General features: G+C 41.4%; 1 protein-coding gene across 1 annotated transcript; it reads left to right on the plus strand.

The window, feature by feature from the left end:
* Nucleotides 1-357: 357 nt before the first annotated feature.
* On the plus strand, nt 358-15,309 carry LOC115203765 (serine/threonine-protein phosphatase 6 catalytic subunit). The gene is made up of 7 exons (XM_029768740.1): nt 358-483; nt 8,163-8,258; nt 8,399-8,464; nt 9,953-10,094; nt 12,514-12,593; nt 12,737-12,946; nt 13,472-15,309. The coding sequence occupies exons 1-7, from the start codon at nt 409-411 to the stop codon at nt 13,718-13,720; spliced, it is 918 nt and encodes a 305-aa protein (XP_029624600.1). The 5' UTR covers nt 358-408; the 3' UTR covers nt 13,721-15,309.
* Nucleotides 15,310-20,621: the final 5,312 nt, after the last annotated feature.

The following is a 20,621-nucleotide window of genomic DNA, read 5'->3' on the forward strand; positions in this document are numbered from 1 at the left end:
TGTCGTTCAATTGGTAACATACATTTTTGTCTTCTAATGCCTCTTAAGGGGAAAGAAATCTAAAAGTAACTGAATGTATTCAGATTACGTTACTGAGTTTGGGTAATCCAAAAGTTAAGTTACTGATTACAATTTTGTACAAGGAACTAGTAACTAACTTATTAAATTTAGAAAGTAACCTGCCCAGCCCTGTTGTTATGTTTGCATTGTCTAGATAGACTGCTAGAACGTTCCCATATGATCTCGCCTCTTCCCGAACTGCCTTTCGTGAGTTGTATTTCCATTTTTAGAGTGGTTTGTCGACGATCTTGTCAATATAGTAGATCATCTTTGTAAAAACTCACTTCGCTTGAGAACAGGAAGTTATACTCATTTACTTCCGATGGGTCTGCGGTTGTTGTTTTTAAAATGGCGCCGTTGGACTTGGATAAGTATGTTGAAATTGCAAGACAGTGCAAATATTTACCAGAAAACGACCTAAAGGTGAGCAAGAATTTACTTTTTATTTGTGTACTTAACCAATACCGTTATGTTAGTGCATTCGATCAGGCCAATACCATCTTATGGCGACATCAATATTCAGAGAAACGGAAGCAGCTAATTTAGGTAACGTCAGCTAGCAAGTAACTTTAACTTGCCTATTTGTTAGTTGTGCACGTCACAAATGGTAGGGACAAACCTAGGGGTAATCATGGTAGAAAATATGTTGTATATTCTCGCTAGTAGTTAACTAGCTAGACCTGTGATAGATATGCACCTTAGAGACTAACGTTAACTCAACTCTTACAACCATTCTTATTATAAACACACACGCAGTCAACCCTGCTGTTCAACCTTTACTATATAACTTAGACCCATTTCCAGTACGCGACATTCTGACGTCACTCACGGCCCAACTCTTCTCATATGCTTACAATGATGTTTCGATTCTTGCTTGATCAGTCGATAAGATTATATTTGGTTGTGATCTTTGCAAAGTAACTATTTTGGATGCAGCAGTTGTTAGCTAGAATGCTAACGCTCATTGACAGTCTGTAGACGAAGATGCATTTTACTGGTTGAAGTGTTTTTTTAAAGTATAATACAGTTCATTTGCGATGATGACAAACATTAAGCAGGGCATTTATACAAGCCTTAAAGTCCAATTATAATCCAAAAGTAGTGTGAAATGCACTCTTATTAACCAACATGTTAATGAAGGCTTTTTTGCTGGCATTCTGTAAGAACTTCCATGTTCTGCCACCACCTTGCGTGCAGCGCCCTCTTACGGCAATGCTTGCAAACACAGAAACGGGTCTAAAAGTTAGCTACAATTTATTCAACTGCGTGACCAAGGCATTAGATTCCCACTTTATATTTCTAAATAGTCATACTTATAGCACATTCACTATCTATACAGTATATCCTATTGTGTGTGTATATACAGTGCACTCGGAACGTATTCAGACCCTTTGACCCTTTTCCACATTTTGTTACCTTACAGCCTTATTCTAAAATGGATTTGTTTTTTCCCGCATCATTCTACACACAATACCCCATAATGACGAAACAAAAAGTTAACATTTTTGTAAATGTATTACAAATTAAATAAATCACATTTCCATAAGTATTTAGGCTCTTTACTCAGTACTTTGTTGAAGCACCTTTTGGCAGTGATTACTGCCTCGAGTCTTCTTGGGTATTACATTTACATCATTTAGCAGACGCTCTTATCCAGAGCGACTTACAAATTGGTGCATTCACCTTATGATATCCAGTGGAACAACCACTTTACAATAGTACATCGGTGGTGATTGACTCCGCTGTCCTGGCGTCGTGAGGGAGCTTGTTCCACCATTGGTGTGCCAGAGCAGCGAACAGTTTTGACTGGGCTGAGTGGGAACTGGGCTTCTGCAGAGGTAAGGAGGCGAGCAGGCCAGAGGTGGATGAACGCAGTGCCCTTCTTTGGGTGTAGGGACTGATCAGAGCCTGAAGGTACGGAGGTGCCGTTCCCCTCACAGCTCCGTAGGCAAGCACCATGGTCTTGTAGCAGATGCGAGCTTCAACTGGAAGCCAGTGGAGTGTGCGGAGGAGCGGGGTGACGTGAGAGAACTTGGGAAGGTTGAACACCAGACGGGCTGCGGCGTTCTGGATGAGTTGTAGGGGTTTAATGGCACAGGCAGGGAGCCCCGCCAACAGCGAGTTGCAGTAATCCAGACGGGAGATGACAAGTGCCTGGATTAGGACCTGCACCGCTTCCTGTGTGAGGCAGGTTTGTACTCTGCGAATGTTGTAGAGCATGATGGAGAATGATGGAGGTCACTATGTTCTTGGGGTCCTCCAATGCTGCAGAAATGTTTTGGTACCCTTCCCCAGATCTGTGCCTTGGCACAATCCTGTCTTGGAGCTCTACGGAAAATTCCTTTTAATATATGAAAATATTTTTGTCCAACAGATCTGCTTTGTATGCGTTAGCCTACTTATTGTATTAAAAGCACATATTTTCCGCATTAGAATTCACAGCTTCAGCTTCAGTAGCCTACCTCTCCTAGTTGGGTGTGAGTGCGCCTAGTGTGTGGGGTCTCATTGAAATAGAGTAAGCTGCTTGCATGGGCGGAGAATTATGTGGCAGTTAACTTGAATATGATTAGACTGTAGTTTATTACAGTGTCTGTAAGTAGTCTAAGTGCAATAATTTATGTAATCATCACTGAAAAGGCACAACGTGGACATAGGTTAGGCTACTGTGGCGAGCGAGCATTGCGCCTTTTCATTTTCAATAAGTATTGATTACCCATTTATTTGTCTCTGCCTGCAAATCGTCCTCATAAAAGGTAGTCTGTATCCTATAGGCCTATGCAAACGTAGCAAGTGTTGCTGTCATTGTTCTTGCTGCTTTAAAGTAGAGGTCGACCGATGAATCGGAATGGCCGATTACATTGCACTCCACGAGGAGACTGTGTGGCAGGCTGACTACCTGTTATGCGAGTGCAGCAAGGAGCAAAGGTAAGGTGCTTGCTAGCATTAAACATATATCTTATAAAAACAATCAATCTTAACATAATCACTAGTTAACTACACATGGTTGATGATATTACTAGTTTATCTAGCTTGTCCTGCGTTGCATATAATCGATGCAGTGCCTGTTAATTTATCATTGAATCACAGCCTACTTCACCAAATGGGTGATTTAACAAGCGCATTCGTGAAAAAAGCATTGTCGTTGCACCAATGTGTACCTAACCATAAACATCAACGCCCTTCTTAAAATCAATACACAAGTATATATTTTTAAACCTGCATATTTAGTTAATATTGCCTGCTAACATTAATTTATTTTAACTAGGGAAATTGTCACTTGTCTTGGTTCTGTGCAACAGAGTCAGGGTATATGCAGCAGTTTGGGCCACCTGGCTCATTGCGAACTGTGTGAAGACTATTTCTTTCTAACAAAGACAGCCAACTTCGCCAAACGGGGGGTGATTTAACAAAAGCGCATTTGTGATAAAAGCACAATCGTTCCACGAATGTACCTAACCGTAAACATCAATGCCTTTCTTAAAATCAATACACAGAAGTATATTGTATTAAACCTGCATATTTAGTTAAAAGAATTTCATGTTAGCAGGCAATTTAAACTAGGGAAATTGTCACTTCTCTTGCGTTCATTGCACACAGAGTCAGGGTATATGCAACAGTTTGGGCCGCCTGGCTCGTTGCGAACTAATTTGCCAGAATGTTACGTAATTATGACATAACATTGAAGGTTGTGCAATGTAACAGCAATATTTAGACTTATGGATGCCACCCGTTAGATAATATACGGAACGGTTCCGTATTTCACTGAAAGAATAAATGTTTTGTTTTCGAAATGATAGTTTCCCGATTTGACCATATTAATGACGTAAGGCTCGTATTTCTGTGTTATTATAATTAAGTCTATGATTTGATAGAGCAGTCTGACTGAGCGGTGATAGGCAGCAGCAGGCTCGTAAGCATTCATTCAAACAGCACTTTACTGCGTTTGCCAGCAGCTCTTCGTAATGCTTCAAGCATTGCGCTGTTTATGACTTCAAGCCTATCAACACCCGAGATTAGGCTGTCAATATTATAGTGCCTATAAGAATATCCAATAGTCAAAGGTATATGAAATACAAATGGTATAGAGAGAAATAGTCCTATTAAAAACTACAACCTAAAACTTATTTCCTGGGAATATTGAAGAATCATGTTAAAAGGAACCACCAGCTTTCATATGTTCTGAGCAAGGAACTTAAATGTTAGCTTTTTTACATGGCCCATATTGCACTTTTACTTTCTTCTCCAACACTTTGTTTTTTGCATTATTTAAACCAAATTGAGCATGTTTCATTATTTATTTGAGACTAAATTGATTTTATTGATGTATTAAGTTAAAATAAGTGTTCATTGTTCATTCAGTATTGTTGTAATTGTCATTATTACTAATATGTATGTATGTGTGTATATATAAATAAATATATATATATATATATATATATATATATATATATATATATATATATATATATATATATATATATATAAAAACTCGGACGATTAATCGGTAGCGGCTTTTTTTGGTCCTCCAATAATCAGTATCGGCGTTGAAAAATCATAATCGGTCGACCTCTAGTTTAAAGAGTTACCATCTCCCAAATTAAACTCTTTAACCTATCACATCTATAAACAGTCAACTTATTAATCATAACCTCGTATCATATCATCATAACCTCCTGCATCTACAAAAATCCCAGCCTTACTTATGATTCAGTACTACACATTGGTTTAATTATTTATTTACTAGCTAACTAAATGGTAACACAGGATAAACATACACATTTATTACATTAGAAACAGGGCCCTAGTGGACGGAAACGATATGGCGGCTTGTTACAAACGACATGGAGAGGGACAGAGACATAATACTGTGGTACATTTTTAGAAACTACTCTCACAGTAATCATGTACTTTGCACACGAACCGCCGCCCATTTGGAGTAAGAAATCATGAATGTATTTACGTGTAAATGTCTTGGTATTTCTGTCGGAACCCGGCGTTCTTGGAAAGCTTGTTGGTCCTTTTTGCGGCACGCTTATAAGACTCTGATTGCCCAAAAGAGGTCTCCACCTCTCTTCTACTGTTAATCTTTGCTGTCGTGCGGTATCCGGTGACTTGCCGTGTAGTCCTGAACAGAACTACAGAGTTGATTTCCCTTTCATTTGCTCCTGAAGCTGCCTCCTTTTGAAGATAGGCTGGCCAGCTGTGTCGATGGTTCCCTTTGGGGTGATGAGTAGCGTACTACGGTGATTTTGCAAAGAGTAGTGGAATGGTCCCACTTAAGTTAACTTTTCTAGATACTTAGGACAGCTAATCAGCTGTACCAGTGATTGTCCGGGAAGTGAGTATATCGTCTCTACCTCATGTTGAGATTTCGGAGTTCGAACCACTCTGGACGTGAGCTGCAGATTGACGTCTTTCTGGTCTGATATGTTAATTCTTAACCCATCATTTTATACAGTTTGTTCAAAAGGGTGGTTCGTGAGGTTTCTGACCTCAGTGAAGGGGGTGGTGGCTACTTAATTGTACAAAGTTATAGAAACCATTTCCTCTGAGTTTCTAGAATCACATCCCTCTAACAAAAACACACATTTTTCATATTTCATACATAACGCATGGACACTTCACACGTTACAGTATTTCCTTTATAACATTTTTTATGACAAAACAAAATAACATCCGAAAGGACATTCTTTAGATCGCCTCTGACCATTCCCCACGTTCTATGTTAGAAGTTCCGTTCCAGTATTTGCTTTAGAACGTGTTAGTTTCGGCAGAAAAATGTCTGTGTAGACAAAGGCACATTCCTGTGACAGCTGAATGTTCTGTCCTTGATTTACAACAGGGAGTAAGCTGCCCCCCCCCACAAACTCACCAGTTCCCTCCTCCCCCCTCTGTGGGTGAGAGGGTCTTTTTTTAATCCATTTATTGTAAAGCTGATCTAACCTATTTGGATCCTTACAGGGCAGTCGTGATACAGTACATCAACTTGCTAAAGCTAGCCAAGTTAATTTACTTCTGAAACGGAACAAAACAAAGGCTACAAAACATTTCCATACAAACAGCTGTTAGTAGTAGTATCAATAATAGCCAATACACACTAGTTTTGTTTTTTTCCTGTGAAGTTAAACAGCAGTTTACCTTGCCAGCTACATCAGTCAACTAAAGAGTAGCCAGTTTCTGCTCTGCTTGCTTTTACAACTCAGCGAAAGAGCGCTACATACATACATACATGCATACATGCATGCATGCATGCATGCATGCATGCATACATACATACATACATACATACATGCATGCATACATACATACATACATACATACATACATACATACTGAACTATGCTCAACTCTCCCATACTGGTTCAGCCAGCATTCACACAGCCTGTCAGCCCTCTCTGTGGTGTCCTTGCTGTCCTAAATCCAGCCGGCTGAACACTCCAAACAGCCTACCTGGCCACTCGGATGCGCCTGCATGGTCCTAAAGCACACCATTGCTGCTATTTATATCACATTGCAATGATAAAACTGGGGGTGGACAAAAATGCAATTTCAGATTGTGGGGGGTGTATGACCCCCCCGTCCCCAGTGAAAGTCGTGCCCCTGATTGAAAATATTTCACAGCGGTTTAGCTGGTACAATGATTCTCTACACACTATACTAGCTTATTTTGTCACACACACACTAAAATTAGGCTAACTATTAGTTTTAGTAACCAGGAAATGGCAGAGCGATTTCTGCATAGTGCAACTTTAATTCGAAGTTCCTGTTCTTTTTCACAAAAACAAGCGTAACGCTGTGAAATGTCAACGGCGCCCTGACAGGCTGATTACACCGCTCGTGTTGCGTGCGTGAGCGTTGCAAAATAAATTCAGAAATCTATATTATTCAATTATTGCACCCATGCTGCTCGCGCATGCCAACGAGCGTCTGCGTTACCAAGGGCTAAAATAGAAGTCAGTTCCATTTCTGATGCAGATCGCGCTGCAAGTCCTGCCTCTCCCATCTCCTCATTGGTTTATAGATGCAGGTACCCACGTGCCATCTCCTCATTGGTAATACCCACGTGGGTGACTGAAAGATGAACGAGGTCCGTGGCAGTAATGCACCTAATTTATGAAAGTTGCCAATCGCAATATAAAGTCAAGAGAAGAAAAAGCCTGGAAGGAGGAGAGATGACTAGAAACGATTCGGTTGACCGTTTTATGTGTGGATTAATTGGTAGAGTAGAGGACCTTGTGCATTTCAGGTAAAATATCAACTCAATGTTTATATCCCAGGACAAATTAGCTAGCAACAGCAAGCTAGCTAAATGGCACAAATTAGCTAGCAAGTGCAAGCTAGCTAAATTGCCATAAATGTTTAATGCTTTTCGACCTGTCCCAAAATTAATATAATTGGTTCAGAGTTTGTTTTGATATTTTAACCTGCGCGTCGTGACCGTGTTTGGTATGGGGGGACAAAATACATTTATGCATGATGGCGCACGCGCGCAGCCGGTTTGGGTTCCGTGTGAGCATACTGCAAGTTTTTTTTTTTTTCAAAGCCTTTTACATTTAATTCTGCTCATGTCATGCTAATGTAGCTATTTGCGACCCGCGGAAACAACTTTGAAGGCGAGACAACCACAAAATGCGAAATCCTAAAAAATTTTGCGAAGAAAGCTGCACCTCTCTGTCAACAGAGCTCTATGTTTATTATCTGATGTTTTACGGTGCGAAATCTGACTTTTGGGCTATAATGATATGTTAAAGACCCCACTGAATGATTCAGAACATGAACAATCATATTTGTTTTCACCCACTCTGGCCAGAGGGGGACACACTCTACAACCCTCAAACTCGGCTCTGAAGCCAGTTTCACTGCATTTTTTTATTGTCCCCTGTAATCAGGGACTGATTTTTAGACCAGGTAGAACAGAAAACCAGCAGGCTCCGGGCCTCGTAGCGTAAGAGTTAAATACCGTTACCCTGCAACATTATTTCAATTTTGATACCTCTAACGTTAACAACTTCAAATATGGTTGTGTCAAAATATCAGTAGGCCCAACTTGCAAGTGTTATTTGGCAGCCTGATAATTTTGTCATGTGTCTCACCCCTTACAGAGATTATGTGACTACGTATGTGATTTGCTGCTCGAGGAATCAAATGTTCAACCAGTATCCACTCCAGTCACTGTTTGTGGAGACATTCATGGCCAGGTATTATCTAATTTTCTTTTTGATACCTTTCCCAAATTCCTTTGTTCTCTTACTATGCACATTCTAAATATCTCAATTTTTATAGTAGTATGATCCACTTGCCATGAATGTGAAATTGTCTTTCTGATCCCTGTCTCCAGTTTTATGACCTATGTGAACTCTTCAGAACTGGCGGACAAGTTCCAGACACAAACTACATTTTTATGGTAAGAAGTTGTATTCCATTTTTTAAGCTGTTCTGTAGCAGGGATAATATTGAGGATGGTAAGAAATCAAATGTTATTTGTCACGTACACATGGTTAGCAGATGTTAATGCGAGTGTAGCAAAATGCTTGTGGGTAATCTAGCAATCCCCAAAAACTACCTACCGTAATTACCGGACTATTGAGCGCACCTGAATATAAGCCGCACCCACTGAATAAAAAAAAAAAAGTATTATTCTGAACATAAATAAGCCGCACATGTCTATAAGCCGCAGGTGCTGTTTCCAACGTCTTATCATCGACTCATTAAGACCAAGCTCCCGTGCAGCAGCTCTATTTCCTTTTCCAACAGCCAGATCAATCGCCTTCAACTTGAAAGCTGCATCATATGCATTTCTCCGTGTCTTTGCCATGATGAGGGTGACAAAATGACTACCGTAATCAGAATGATGGGAAGTTTGAGCGCGCTCGATTTAATCTAAACAGTAAACAAAAAAGTTGTTTGACCTTAACCCGTTCGGCAATTTCATTGGTCTAATGAAAGCTTCATGCCGCCAAAAACACGTCACAGAATGTTTTTTTTTAGAAAAAAAAATTGAAAGCGGGAAAAATCCATATATTAGCCGCGTCATTGTTTAAGCCGCGAGGTTCAAAGCGTGGGAAAAAAGTTGCGGCTTATGGTCCGGAAATTACGGTAATACACACATGGCCGAGCGGCATAGCCAAGGTGCAATAGATGGTATAAAATACAGTATATACATGTGATATGAGTAATGTAAGATATGTAAACATTATAAATAAAATACAGTACAGTGTATACATGTGATGCATACCTATGCATAGTCACTTTGCCCCCACCTACATGTACAGATTACCTCAACTAGCCTGTACCCCTGCACACTGACCCGGTACCGGTACCCCAGTATATAGCCTCGTTATTGTTACTTTTTATTATTACTTTTTATTTTAGCCTACTTGGTAAATATTTTCTTCTTCTTGAACTGCACTGTTGGTTAAGGGCTTGTCAGTAAGCATTTCATGGTAAAGTCTACAGTTGTTGTATTCATAGCTTGTTGTATTCATAGCCGCGTCATTGTTTAAGCCGCGAGGTTCAAAGCGTGGGAAAAAAGTTGCGGCTTATAGTCCGGAAATTACGGTAATACACACATGGCCGAGCGGCATAGCCAAGGTGCAATAGATGGTATAAAATACAGTATATACATGTGATATGAGAAATGTAAGATATGTAAACATTATAAATAAAATACAGTATATACATGTGATATGAATAATGTAAGATATGTAAACATTATTAAAGTGGCATTATTTAGAGTGGCATTGTTTAAAGTGACTAGTGATCTATTTATTAAAGTGGCCAGTGATTGGGTCTCAATGTAAGCAGCGGCCTCTCTGAGTTTGTGATTGCTGTTTAGAAACTGGATGACTTGGGATTGATCTGAACCCTGGTCAGTGACTCTCTGTTTCCTCAGGGAGACTTTGTGGACAGGGGATACTACAGCTTGGAGACGTTCACATACCTGCTAGCCTTAAAAGCCAAGTGGCCGGATCGCATCACGCTTCTACGAGGAAATCACGAAAGCAGGCAGATCACACAGGTGTACGGCTTTTACGGTGAGCTTTTAGGGTCTAGTGCCCTATTTATTGCCTAATTGCTGGGGGCACATCAACTCTAACAACATGGACCATTGTAGGGTCTAGTGCCCTATTTATTGTGACCGCTAACTTACTGGTTCTAACTAAATGAACAAACAAATAAGTAATTTATAAGTTGACTTTCTTGGCTTATTCCTTTAAGCCCCTAGTGGCACGAAGGGCCTCAAGTGCATCTCCAGCAGACTCTGTTCGGAGCGGTTTTCTTGACCTCATTCGAGGTGGTTCCTGCCTTCTTTGTCTCCTCCTCATTTGGCCCGCATGCACAGTGTCGCCCTAGATCATGTGAACAGTGATGTCAGGGTACTGGCTAAAATTTTGTTGTGCATCCCCCACACTTCTGCAGTATCATTACATCAATCGACTGTTCCTGAGGCCTCAGCGCCCTTTTTGAGGGAGGAAATATCCTCCGGTCTCCAGAAGCAGGCAATCCGAGTGGTTCCTATGTCAAAGATCCAGGGCGGCTGGTACCGCCGGTATTTCCTGGTTCCGAAAACGGACTGGACTTTGCGCCCTATTATAGACCTACGTGCCCTCAACAAGCACCTCAGTCTACAAAATAAGAATGCTCACGAGCCGCTGGCTATTACAGCTGATTGGCTGGTGGCAGCGGAGTCGAGGGGGCAACACACATCCATGCTACTGTTCCGTATTCAGTCTCTAGGCTTCATAAGAAACCAGACAAAGCTGTCTGACTCCATCTCAGTGCATTCCTTTTCTGGGTCTCGAGCAAGACTCACTCACGTATCACGCGTTTCTAGCCACGCGGAGGGTATTTGGGTTCCGGCTCTGCTTAGCCCAGGGGTTCCTAAATGTTTTTGGCCCACGACCCCATTTTCATATCTGAAAATCCTTGCGGCCCCACCTATGTGAAAACAATTATGTAATTAACTGCCAATGTTATCTTTTTTATTTGGGGCTATGGCAGTCAATTGAAATGCATTCTAACAGTATTTCTGATTGTCTTCACCATCACATACTTTTTAATGTTTGGCAGTCAATTGCAAATTAGTCTGAAATAAAGTCTCTTATATCACCACCACTAATGAGATGGGTGTGCTTTGATGCATGTCGCGTCAGTGGGCATGGTCGACAGTGCGCACCTCATCTCTGCTGTCACATCCAACCTGGATCGATATTTGGTTTTAATGCAGACGAGAGCACAGACTCCAGCTTTTTACAGATATGAGCTGGCGAAGGGTAGCCTACCGTGAGTTTTATGGTGCTTTGAATACAACTGGGATCTCAGAAAAAAATACAAGGTCAAATCATGACGTCAGTGATCGTTAGGTTGGAAAGTGAGAGCTCTAGAAAGAGGCCAGAGTTCCCGAGTTGGATGACCATAAACTATTTTTCCCAGTCGGAGCTTGTTTCTTTCCGAGTTCCCAGTTGTCTCAAACACACTGAAGTAGGGAGATTTCCGAGTTCCCAGTTCTTTTGAACGCGGCATTAATGCTCATAGGGAGACGGGAGGCTATTCTCTGAGTCAGGAACCAAAACTCCTCCATAGTGACCAATGAATGCGTTGTCTGCAGCATTTGGTCACGACAGCTCGATCAGCTGTTCGATTTCACTTACCGGCATGTCAACTGAGCCCGGATCACAGTCAAATGGATTGGGAAGTAGGTCCAACCTAAACTGCTCTTCCAAGCGTTGTAGGTAAGCATTCATCACTCGTGTGGGACACTTACTGATGCCTATCTTGGCGTTTAGGTCTCCCGTTAGGATCTAGATGTCTCTTCTGGGTGTTGCATCATAGACAGCATGTAGATTCTCGTAATAGAGTTGTTTTGATTCCTCCACTGCATTGTTTATAGGTGTGTAGCATTGGCCAATGGTGACTTTCCTGGCTTTGTAGTTAAACCTTGCTGTGATGTTCCTTGGTGAAACTGCCTCCCATTATGTGTTGTCTTCATTCTTGTGTCCTGAATATGCAATCACTTCCCGCTTTGATAGTGTGGTCAAACCTGCACCATTCCAGCAAGCTTCAGCTAGTTGTTGTATTCATTTATAACTTGGGCTTCTTGTGCTGCTTTTCCTGCTTAGTATGTTGTACAGACATTCCAGATCCCAAGTTGTATTGAGGTCTTGGTTGTAAGAGGATTTTTCCGCAGGCTGGTATCGCGGAGGCTTTCATCAGTCTACTTCATTAGTCCCCCCTGTTTTTAGAGTTCGCATTTGCTTTGTTAGATTTCTGTAACAGCATTTTGTTTTACGTAACAGGGTTGTTAGCGCTACGCACAACCCCCAACCTGGAGAACAAATTTATAGGTTATTACAGTGTAATTATCATGTTTTCCATTATCTGTGAATGTTGTACCATAAAAGGAAGCACTGCCAGAATTGTGTGTGAAGTGTAATATAAATGTTTTTTTTGAAGATGAGTGCCAAACGAAATACGGGAATGCAAACGCCTGGCGATACTGCACTAAAGTGTTTGACATGCTAACAGTAGCCGCTGTAAGTCCAGCCATTGATTGCCATCTTTTTTTATATTTGAAATCGCCTTGACTTTTCTCTCTTCTTTTAAGTGCATGTGCTTTTGTTATGTTACATTTTCCCACACTTATGAGTCTATAACTAATAGGAGTTTCTGACCATAGTTGATAGACGAGCAGATCCTTTGTGTGCATGGTGGCCTTTCACCTGACATCAAGACCCTGGACCAGATCCGCACGATCGAGCGCAACCAAGAGATTCCCCACAAGGGGGCCTTCTGTGACCTGGTGTGGTCGGACCCAGAGGATGTGGACACCTGGGCCATCAGTCCGCGAGGTGCAGGCTGGCTCTTTGGCGCCAAGGTCACTAATGAGGTGAATGCATAAAAATGTTCTCCTGTGTGGGGGGGGGGTAACTACCAAAGGGGATTATGATAAATGCAGGCCTAGACAGGATTCCAGACTGACTGTTTTGGTTGCATGTGTTGTCTTGCCTCCTGTCAATCACAAGGCGTCATTGCCTATGCAGAGAGTAAGTGACATGGTCATTCTAACTATCGACACCTTCACTGCTTGAATTGTAAACTGAGGGGGGTGACGTCCTGGGGTTTATGCCCTAGCACAACACCGCTGATTCAAATAATCTAAGCTTAAAGTTGAGTTGGTTATTTGAATCCGCTCTAGTGCTAGGGCAAAAACAACGTGCACCCAGGGTGGGCACCAGGACCGTGTTTGGGAAACCCTGATCTAGGGGGGTCCAGGGGGCAACTTTTGATAGCACATGTGGGAAAAGCTCATATGTAGCCTTGATGGAGGTCCAAGTGGAAAGGACTCTTTGTGGCGCACCTCACCTATGTTGAATACTGAGTTCCATCCATGATCCTTCTTTCCCAATTTCAGTTTGTTCACATCAACAATCTGAAGCTGATCTGCCGTGCACACCAGCTGGTCCATGAGGGCTACAAGTTCATGTTCGATGAGAAGCTGGTGACGGTGTGGTCTGCGCCCAACTATTGTTACCGCTGTGGAAACATTGCCTCCATCATGGTCTTCAAGGACGTGAACACACGGGAGCCCAAGCTGTTCCGCGCCGTGCCCGACTCTGAGCGGGTCATCCCTCCCCGAACAACAACACCTTACTTCCTCTAATTACAAGAGCCATTTTGTTCAGTTCCAAAATAACCCCCAGCCTCTTCCCCTAGCCCCTATCCCTTCTGGTGTTTGCAGTCAAGGGAGGGGATTGGTGTAACTAAGAAATATTACAATGACTTCACCATGGTCTGGTCCAGAAACGACCATAGCTCTTGTCCCTTCAATGTTTACAGATCTGAAGGAATGAGATGGGTGTTTTCAATATGATAGAAGCGCCCCTATACCTCATTGGAAAGCTAGGTGGAGCTGTCACTAGTTTGTTTACTTTACGCCTGTCTGATCCTTTCAGATCTACAAACACCAAAGTGATAGATGCTTCAATCAGTCAATTGATTCACATCAGCAGTTGTCGCAAAGTGCTTTTACAGAAACCCAGCCTAAAACCCCAAACGGCAAGCGATGCAAATCGTGATGCACAGTGGCTAGGAAAAACACCAGAAAGGCAGGAACCTAGGAAGAAATCTAGAGGAACCAGGCTCTGAGGGGTGGCCAATCCTCTGGCTGTACTGGGTGGATATTATAAGTACATGTCCATTTAGGCCAGATTGTTCTTCAAGATGTTTAAACGGTCATAGATGACCAGCGCAAGGTCCAAAAATTGTCAGTGGTTATAGAAGGTGCAACAGGTCAGCACCTCAAGAGTACATGTCAGTTGGCGGAGCAGCAGATGCTTCTGGGCTGAATCTTCTAATGGGTTTAGGGCAGCTATCTATATATTTCGTACACCTATCTGGTTCCTTGTTATCTGAAAAGAGGTGTAGGTTAACGGGTTTGAGACTGGGCTATTGTCCCCACTGTCAACTACCCACCCCCAGCTCCATTTTTTTTTTCTTGAAATATACAATCTCAGACCTCCCCCTTCCCTTGAAAGTATTTGATGTTGCCTAATGTGTTTTTATTAGCATTTATTTTTTACAGATAACATTGCTGCATTGTATGAATTGAGTCAAAAGTCCTGTTGGCCCCTCATTTCAATTGAAGCCCCATCTTCATACATTACTACGTGCCAATGCGCCTGCTTTAATTTCTAATCCCTCAAATTCCATTCGATGGTAGTAAATGGGACATGCTTTTCCAATAAAATTGAATTGTAGCCAACAATGTATTTGTATGAATACTCAATGTTCTGCAGCTTTGTGCACATTCAAGTCATTCATCTGCTCTGCTACTTTATAGGGTTATCATGATGTCTCGGATTGAATTCCTTTGATTGCACTGTCATAGAATTCCATGTTAACTATTGAATGGAGTTCAGTGGTGCGTTTGAGTGTTATCGTTCCAACTGGGTCGATATTGCAATTATGCTAAAAGCATGTCACCTGATAATATGGTCTTTCTCAGATGTAATCTATAGAAGAAAACTTATAATTTCCACCAAAGACAGCAATTGAAGTATCCTGTTGTTGATTTTTAAACCAGATCACAGTCGATGGGGATGGGGACTGAGTGGGTTATGATGCTTTTGTACATTCAAATAATTGTATTGATTATTGTTCCTATTTTTTTCTGCTCTGATTTGTTGTATTTTATTATTGTAGACTGCAACCCATATACCAATTGAAAATAAAAGGCCTTTCCTAACTTAATCTCTTCTTATGGTGGTTGATGCATTAGCCTAACTCCATTCAAGGGAGTAAACTCTAAACTTGCCTTGGCTTGAAGTCAGGGTTTGAGCCCTGCAGTGGTTGCACTGATTTCCATTTTGGTTGCATAATTTAGGGGTTCACAGCAAAGCTGAAACATTGTTATTCTCTCAATTGTTATTTTTTCCTTCACATGGTTAAATAACTCAAGCATAGATTGGCAACTTTCTAATTTGACACACTGAAACTAGAGCCCATAAGTAACTTTGTCAAAAAGGAATGGCAGATTCGCCTATAAGTGGCGCTGTTATAAGTGGTCTCACTTAAAAACCCTCATATCCGTCGCCCCGGTTTGACCTAGAGACTTGACACTTTGTATAGAGATTTCTTTCCTTATGGTGAACAAGGTCTGTCAGGATAGATTTTCCATCTTGTACATTTTGGAAAAACTTCTCATGAACCATAAATCCAAATGACACCATTCAGTATGTAAGCCCATGGTACATCTCTTAACTTAGTTTGTGAAAATCTAAGGGATCGGTTAAGAGCTGGCCCAGTTATTGATAAATCAGATTTTACATGTCTATTTAAATCCTTTGTAAATCGCCTCCACAATGGCCTACCCACTTGAAACTTAGGATCATCAAAGACATTACCATGATGAACCAGATTGTTTGGCATTGATATCTTTAAAAAAAAAATAAGTAAACTATTAACAATTCACTTGTTTGACTATGTAACACTAATGCTTAAAATAATTAGGACTAAAAGTCATTCATTCCAAATGTGGTCTTTGGATTCATCACAATAGTCCCTAAAGAGTTTGAGAAAATAACATTGATGCGTTCGAAGATTAACACGCATGACCAAAAGTAAGTGGGCACCTGCTTGTCGAACATCTCATTCCAAAATCATGGGCATTAATACGGAGTTGGTCCCCCCCTTTGCTGCTATAACAACCTCCACTCTTCTGGGAAGGCTTTCCACTAGATGTTGGAACATTGCTGCAGGGACTTGCTTCCATTCAGCCACGAGCATTAGTGAGGTCGGGCACTGATTAGGCCTGGCAGTTGGCGTTCCAGGAAAGGGCCTTCCCCAAACTGTTGCCACAAAGTATGAAGCACCGAATCGTATTGTATGCTGTAGAGTCAAGATTACCCTTCACTGGAATTAAGGGGCCTAGCCCAAACCATGAAAAATAGCCACAGACCATTATTCCTCTTTCACCAAACTTTATAGTTGACACTATGCATTCGGGCAAGTAGCGTTCTCCTGATATCCGCCAAACCCAGATTCGTCCGTCGGACTGCCAGATGGTGAAACGTGATTCATTTCTCCAGAGAATGTTTCCACTGCTCCAGAGTCAAATGGCGGCGAGCTTTACACCACTCTTGTTGGAAACGTGGCATCCTATGATGGTGCCACGTTGAAACTCATTGAGCTCATCAGTAAGGCCATTCTACTGCCAATGTTTGTCGATGGAGATTGCATGGCTGTGTGCTCGATTTTATACACCTTTTGGCAACGGGTGTGGCTGAAATAGCCAAATCCACTAATTTGAACGGGTGCTCACATACTTTTGTATACAGTACCAGTCAAAAGACACCTACTCATTCAAGGGTTTTTCTTTATTGTTACTATTTTCTACATTTAAGAATAATAGTGAAGACATCAAAACTATGAAATAACACATATGGAATCATGTAGTAGCCAAAAGAGTTTTAAACAAATCCAAATATATTTTAGATTTGAGATTCTTCAAAGTAGCCACCCTTTGAGTTGATGACAGCTTTGCACACTCTTGGCATTCTCTCAGCCAGCTTCATGAGGTAGTCACCTGGAATGCATTTCAATTAACAGGTGTGCCTTGTTAAAAGTTAATTTGTGGAATTTCTTTCCTTCTTAATGTGTTTGTGCCAATCAGTTGTGTTGTGACAAGGTAGAGGTGGTATACAGAAGATAGCCCTATTTGGTAAAAGACCAAGTCCATATTAGGGCAAGAACAGCTCAAATAAGCAAAGAGAAACAACAGTCCATCATTACTTTAAGACATGGTCAGTCAATGCGGAAAATGTGCAGTTGAATTTGCACAAAAACCATCAAGCGCTATGATGAAACTGCCTCTCATGCAGGAAAGGAAGACCCAGAGTTACCTCTGCTGCAGAGGATATGTACCAGCCTCAGAAAATGCAGTCCAAATAAATGCTTCACAGAGTTCAAGTAACAGACACATCTCAACATCAACTGTTCAGAGGAGACTGCGTGAATCAGGCCTTCATGATCGAGTTGCTGCAAAGAAAACACTACTAAAGTGCACCAAAAGAAAAAGTACACATAAGAAAAAGACACTTACTTGGGCCAAGAAACACGAGCAATTGACATTAGGCCGGTGGAAATCTGTCCTTTGGGCCAAATTAGAGATTTTTGGTTCCAACCGCCGTGTCTTTGTGAGATGCAGAGTAGGTGAACTGATGACCTCCGCATGTGTGGTTCCCACAGTGAAGCATGGAGGAGGAGGTGTGATGGTGTTGAGGTGCTTTGCTGGTGACACTGTCAGTGATTTATTTACAATTCAAGACACACTTAACCAGCATGGCTACCATAGCATTCTGCAGCGATATGCCATCCCATCTGGTTTGCGCTTCGTGGGAATATCATTTGTTTTTCAGCAGGACAATGACCCAACACACCTCCAGGCTGTGTAAGGGCTATTTGACCAAGAAGGAGAGTGATGGAGTGCTGTAATAGATGACCTGGCCTCCACAATCACCTGGCCTCAACCCAATTGAGATGGTTTGGGATGAGTTGGACCGCAGAGAGAAGAAAAAGCAGCCAACAAGTGCTCAGCATATGTCGGAACTCCTTCAAGACTGTTGGAAAAGCATTCCAGGTGAAGCTGGTTGAGAGAATGCCAAGAGTGTGCAAAGCTGTCATCAAGGCAAAGGGTGGCTACTTTGAATAATCTCAAATATATTTTGATTTGTTTAACACTTTTTTGGTTACTACATGATTCCATATGTGTTAATTCATAGTTTTGATGTCTTCATTATTATTCTACAATGTAGAAAATAGTCAAAATACAGAAAAACCCTTGAATGAGGTGTTCTAAAACTTTTGACTGGTATTGTGTATATATATTCTCCGGACTCTGCCATTGCTCGTCCTAATATTTATATATTTATATATTCCATTCTTTTACTTTTAGATTTGTGTGTATTGCTGTGAATTGTTATTACTGCACTGTTGGAGCTAGGAACACAAGCATTTGGCTACACCCGCAATAACATCTGCTAAATATGTGTATGTGACCAACACAATTTAATTTCATATAGTGTAACCTACCAATCAGTGCATATCAAGTGCTGTCGAGGGCACAATCTTATAATGTTTCAGTCCAGAAATTAAAGCTTTACCATCAATGCCCAAAGCCTGGGCTTCTGATGGATCCTGTATAGCTGTCATCAACGCATGCTTAATTATTCCCCCTCCGCACAAGGAGCATTTGTGTTCCCAGGCCTCATTGACATATGGAAAGGATCCCACCACGTTCACCAATGTAGCTGACCGATGTAGAGAGAGACAAGTGCCTTAACAGAATGCAATCTAAAGCTTGCGTGGTCCAGAGATGAGAACTCTACCATCTATGACAAAAACGTGGGCTCCCCACTGCATGTTACAATAGTAAAATACTCTGTCACCTGTTAAAGTGATTCTACATTGAATGTAGTCTTTGAGATTCTCAAACAAGCACGTGTATCTGTAGTTGGTGTTCTTCAAATCTAAATTACAGTAGACCGTGTAAGACAAAACCACAAAGAAAAGATAACTGGCAAATGCATATGCTGTCCCAATGTCTAAATAGTGATGGGAGGGCTAGTTCAAACTGCAGTAGGATGGTTCTTACAGGTGAGTGAATCAGTCCATGCTTGGTGAGTAGCACTTGGTTGATCTCTGGGAACAGGACACAGGTGAGCTGAATAGATCATGAGAGACAAGAATTAATAAAATAAATAATCACAGCAAAGGAATGTAGTTTGTAAACTAGAAAATGAACGTCCTGACAGTCTGAGGCAGGGTGCTCTGCAACCATCCTACTCCAACTATTGACAGGGATAATGTTGCTTTTCTTATTTGTCCGTATGAATGAAATTACTGGGTCCTGTCTTGATGATTGTATTAGTTTTATTTACACTACTTGTCCTATTGATTTTTGTAGTCTTAAGTTATTACTCTGAATAAACTGCTTGCTAAAATGATCCTTGTCCCCGAATGACATGCTAGCTAGTGATAAAGCTATCTGCTCCTGATGATTAACAACAGATCTACCTGTCGTAACTAGCTAGCTACATTACTAAGGTTGCTGTGTTCTAAGTTGGGAGTCATTTTACAGCGTGCATTGATGGTATCATGTTTCTATAACTAAAAAGTTAGATTACAAGTAAAAATACTTGACTTGATAGCAGTCTGTCAGACGGAGGTCTCTGTCGAGATGTCACCAGCTGTCTAATACCTTAGAAATGGATAACGTGATTGGCAGATGTGATCAGTAGAGATAGTACCATGGATAGTACACAAGTTTTGATTGGTTTACAGTTTAGTACTTGGCGGCTTTTGCCTGTCCAGCTAGCGAACATAAAAGTATTTACATGTGTAAAAATTGACATTGCCAAAAAACGGAAATGTGTTCAGAAGAAATAGATATCCACAATATGTTAAAACCAGCCCCTCCCTCGACAGATATCAATCATCTCGAAAACTAAAGCAGATAGCTTGCTACGGCCCACCACCTACATGGATGTCCTTAAGATGAACCACACTGAATTTGGTATTGATATCTCAAAAAACAAGGCAACTATTAATAACGAATTATTTTCATGTGTAACGCTAATGCTCAAAATCATCTGCAATCAAACCCCCACTGTCTTCCGTTCTACTAGCTAACGTGCAATCATTGGAAAATAAAATCGACGACCTACGAGGAAGATTAAACTACCGCGGGACATTAAAAACTGTAATATCTTATGCTTCACGAAGTCGTGGCTGAACGACAACATTATCAACATACAGCTAGCTGGTTATACGCTGTAACGGCAGGATAGAACAGCGGCGTCTGGTAAGACAAAGGGGGGCTGTCTACATACCACCACAGACCGATGCTGGCACTAAGACCGCATTCAATGAGCTGTATTCCGCCATAAGCAAACAAGAAAACGCTCATCCAGAGGCGGCACTCCTAGTGGACAGGGACATTTATGCAGGGAAACTTAAATCCGTTTTACCAAATTTCTATCAGCATGTTAAATGTGCAACCAGAG

Source organism: Salmo trutta, chromosome 12 (genome assembly GCF_901001165.1).
Source record: "Salmo trutta chromosome 12, fSalTru1.1, whole genome shotgun sequence".
Lineage (NCBI taxonomy): Eukaryota > Metazoa > Chordata > Actinopteri > Salmoniformes > Salmonidae > Salmo > Salmo trutta.

What these genes read in the sequence shown, in the direction of transcription:
- LOC115203765 (XM_029768740.1), top strand. Translation starts at nt 409, where the DNA reads ATGGCGCCGTTGGACTTGGATAAGTATGTTGAAATTGCAAGACAGTGC. An exon ending in ACACAAACTACATTTTTATG is followed by an intron (nt 8,465 to 9,952) that starts GTAAGAAGTTGT and finishes CTGTTTCCTCAG; the next exon opens with GGAGACTTTGTGGACAGGGG. An exon ending in ACAGGTGTACGGCTTTTACG is followed by an intron (nt 10,095 to 12,513) that starts GTGAGCTTTTAG and finishes TTTTTTTTGAAG; the next exon opens with ATGAGTGCCAAACGAAATAC.